Source organism: Cucurbita pepo, chromosome 13 (assembly GCF_057944985.1).
Source record: "Cucurbita pepo subsp. pepo isolate OVF chromosome 13, ASM5794498v1, whole genome shotgun sequence".
Classification (NCBI taxonomy): Eukaryota; Viridiplantae; Streptophyta; class Magnoliopsida; order Cucurbitales; family Cucurbitaceae; genus Cucurbita; species Cucurbita pepo.
The window spans coordinates 11,218,648-11,221,932 of NC_141810.1; the positions used below are offsets into that span (position 1 = coordinate 11,218,648).

General features: G+C 37.9%; 1 protein-coding gene across 1 annotated transcript; it reads left to right on the top strand.

Moving 5' to 3' along the window:
• The first annotated feature begins 1,030 nt into the window (after positions 1–1,030).
• On the top strand, positions 1,031–1,685 carry LOC111808914 (uncharacterized). The gene has a single exon (XM_023695152.2). It carries the CDS (start codon positions 1,127–1,129, stop codon positions 1,580–1,582), a length of 456 nt encoding a protein of 151 aa, XP_023550920.2. The 5' UTR covers positions 1,031–1,126; the 3' UTR covers positions 1,583–1,685.
• Positions 1,686–3,285: the final 1,600 nt, after the last annotated feature.

The following is a 3,285-nucleotide window of genomic DNA, read 5'->3' on the forward strand; positions in this document are numbered from 1 at the left end:
CAACCGGATCAACCCTAAGGCCTGACGATCTTTGAGCTTCCGTTGTTCCGTGGTCATATTATCCAGTTTCACCCCTAACAGGGGTTCGTGAAGACCTTTCTGGTACAGATAGTCTTCAATCTGCATCTTCCATAAACTGAAATCGGATCCATCAAACTTTTCAATTTCAATCTTTGAACTTTCCATCTTCACAGATCGTGGTGAAATTCGTCTCGCTCTGATACAAGTTTTTAGGATCAACTCTGATACAAGTTTTTAGGATCGACTCTGATACAAGTTTTTAGGATCGATACCAGTTGTTAGCTCTGATACTAGTTGTTAGGATCGCTCAACAACGCACACACTCGATCAAGATGAACGCAAAGAATAGGAGAGAGAAAATTCAAGGAGGAATATTGGTTGAAAGTTTTATTGATGGGTTGAATTATGTAGAACAAGAGAGAATCCAGAGAATCAAGAAAGTAAATTTTGTATAGAACCCGTATATATATAGTTTCAATTTACTAAATATAGCTTCCAAAGATTTAAACCACCGTAAATAATCTAACAAATATATGACTGTCAAATCTTTACCAAATATCTATCATATTCTATCCAATCTTTACAAAAAAAAAAAAAAAAAAAAAAAAACAAAATCTTCCAAACATATCTGTAATCTACGCATCAGACTTCATGTCCCAACATCTACCTAGTCTAAAATTTGAAAAAGTAGAGTTTAGAAACAGAAACACTAAACAAGTGGAAAATTTGTAATAGAAGTTTGTTGGAAACTAAGAATTATGAATTGGGAGACTTTGTCAAATGGAATATTTAGGTAACACTGATCATCAATTGATACCCTCAACAACTTTTAAGTTTATATATTTTTAGTTTATTGAAGATTTTTTTTTTTTTTTTTTTTTTTTTTCAGTTTTAAAACATGTCCACAAATATTTATTACGTTATTTCCAAAAATGATTATTAAGACAAAATAATAATAATAAAAAAAAAACCTTTTTTTCCACATTCATTCATTCATCCCCTCGACAAAAGCTCCTTTCCCATTGACACTTCACTTCACTTCACTCATTTGTTTTCTCCCAACTTTTCTCTCTCTTAACTTCCCCCTTTCTCTCTCCTCCCACAAATGGCTTCCCACCCAAACACTGCCATCGCCGCCGCTCTCCTGTCCTTGATTCTCGCCGTCCTCCCGCTGCCCACAAGGAACGAAGACACCTGCCCATATCCCTGCTACCCTCCGCCCACCGGTCCCGCCACCGCTACTCCCACCACTCCATCTCCGCCGTCGCCAACAGGTTATGGCTCCTATTCTCCTCCGGCCTTCTACCCTCCGCCGGCTGCTACCTACCCATATAACACCCCGCCCTCCAACGGCAACAGCTTCGATGGCGTCACTCCACCGCCTCCGGACCCAATTCTGCCGTACTTCCCTTATTACTTCAAGAAGCCTCCTCATAAACCGGACGATGAATCCAGTGGCTCCGCCGTCGCAGGGCGCAAATCGGAGGTCGGAATGATCGCCGGAACTTTGTTATTTATTACTCTCTCTCTCTCTTTCCTTCAATTTGATGTAATGAATTAATTAGAAATTTTCATTTTCTCGACAATCCTTACGATTTCATCCGATTATTATCTCTGTCAGATTAAAACATATTTAATAAAATATTTATGTCTAAGTTTAAGCATTTTGTAACTACAAAATTGATGATCTTTATTAAAGTTTAAACAACATCATAGTCCTTGGTGGGTTCCACTTCTAGTAAAAGCTTCACCAAGAGCAATTATTTTCTCAACTTCTTGCCAATTTCCCATTTTGAGAAAAAATGTGTAGGCTTGGGGGACCCAAAGGAGGCCCTATCTCGGGTGGATTGTAATGACCCTATTTTTCCTTTTTTGTACCTTCTAGTCGGGATAGAGTTGAATATGTAGTACTCTCTACACACGGCTCATACACACATGGACCTACGAGGTGAACTTCTATACATACTTGTGTGTCTGACTAAAAGCCACAAAGGAAAAGAAGTGTGTATAATATCATGGTGTACGCGTCGGTACTAACTACAAAGTATCTCGATGCACGTGACTTACAAAATGTATGATGTCCCATAATTTTAAATCATGGTACATACTTATGATGTAAATCATACCTCCATTCTTTTCATGATATAATGTTCTGTGTGACATGCATTCGTGTATACTTGACATATTTTTCATGGTTAACTTATATGGCTTATCAATGTCTCATAGGCATAGTATGACTAGCACAGGTATCATATAACATTCCTATCATAATATAGCATAATCATGACATTAGATAGCACCATAAAAATATGACATGTATAGGGGTCGCAGGGTAATATGTGTCATTCATATAGCAGACAAGTCATCCAACCAAGCCCATGGACATCTAATAGTAAAACCACTTATTTTGGTGTCTAAGTCGGAGTTACTGAAACTCCTTAGTGCTAGTCTAATTTTACTCTTTGAATTTCAATTCTACCTTAAATGCTCTCAATAACGTCAAAAATGACTTCGGTAGGGTCCATAATGGAAGCAAAAGGTCCAAAATAGTAGAGCGATGTTCAAATGGGTGAACTAAGCCATATAAGCGAAATAAGTCGACCTGGAGCTGTTGAGCTGATAGCGAGCTAAATGCAGAGGGTAGTTCAATCAAGCCACACGCGAGTTAGGATTCGACGATAGCTCGGGCACGTGGATGAGATGCAGTCGTGGATTCGACTCAACACACTAGTCAGCGAGTCGAGGTGTGGATGGGCGAGTCAGTTTGGGTTCTTGGTCTGTTCATGTTGTGGTTTGGTTCGAGTTCTGGATCACTAGAATTCCTATGGCCTATCTAAGGGAGCAGAGCATAGCTAAAAGCCCAGAATAGGTCCCCTTTTGGGCTGGACTTTCTATCACCATAACTTTCAGGCCCAACATTCATTGGGCTTTCAGAATGAAGCCCATTAATTGCTTTTTCTAAACCACAGGGGAGTAATCGTTTTTACAAATTTTATAACAGGAGAGATTTTTCAATGTTCAAAGTTAATTGTGAATATGATAAAGTAAATTTATGTAAATGTAAAAAAAATAATTAAAATATATATATATTTTATGTAAATGGCTCAAAAAAATAGTAGTTATATTATGTATATTTTTTAAGTCATGTAACCGCCCAATCCCAAGTCTACCACTAGTAGATATTGTTTTGTTTGTGCTTTCTCTTTCGAGTTTCACTTCAAGGTTTTTAAAACGTGTCTATTAGGGAGAGATATCCACTCTCTT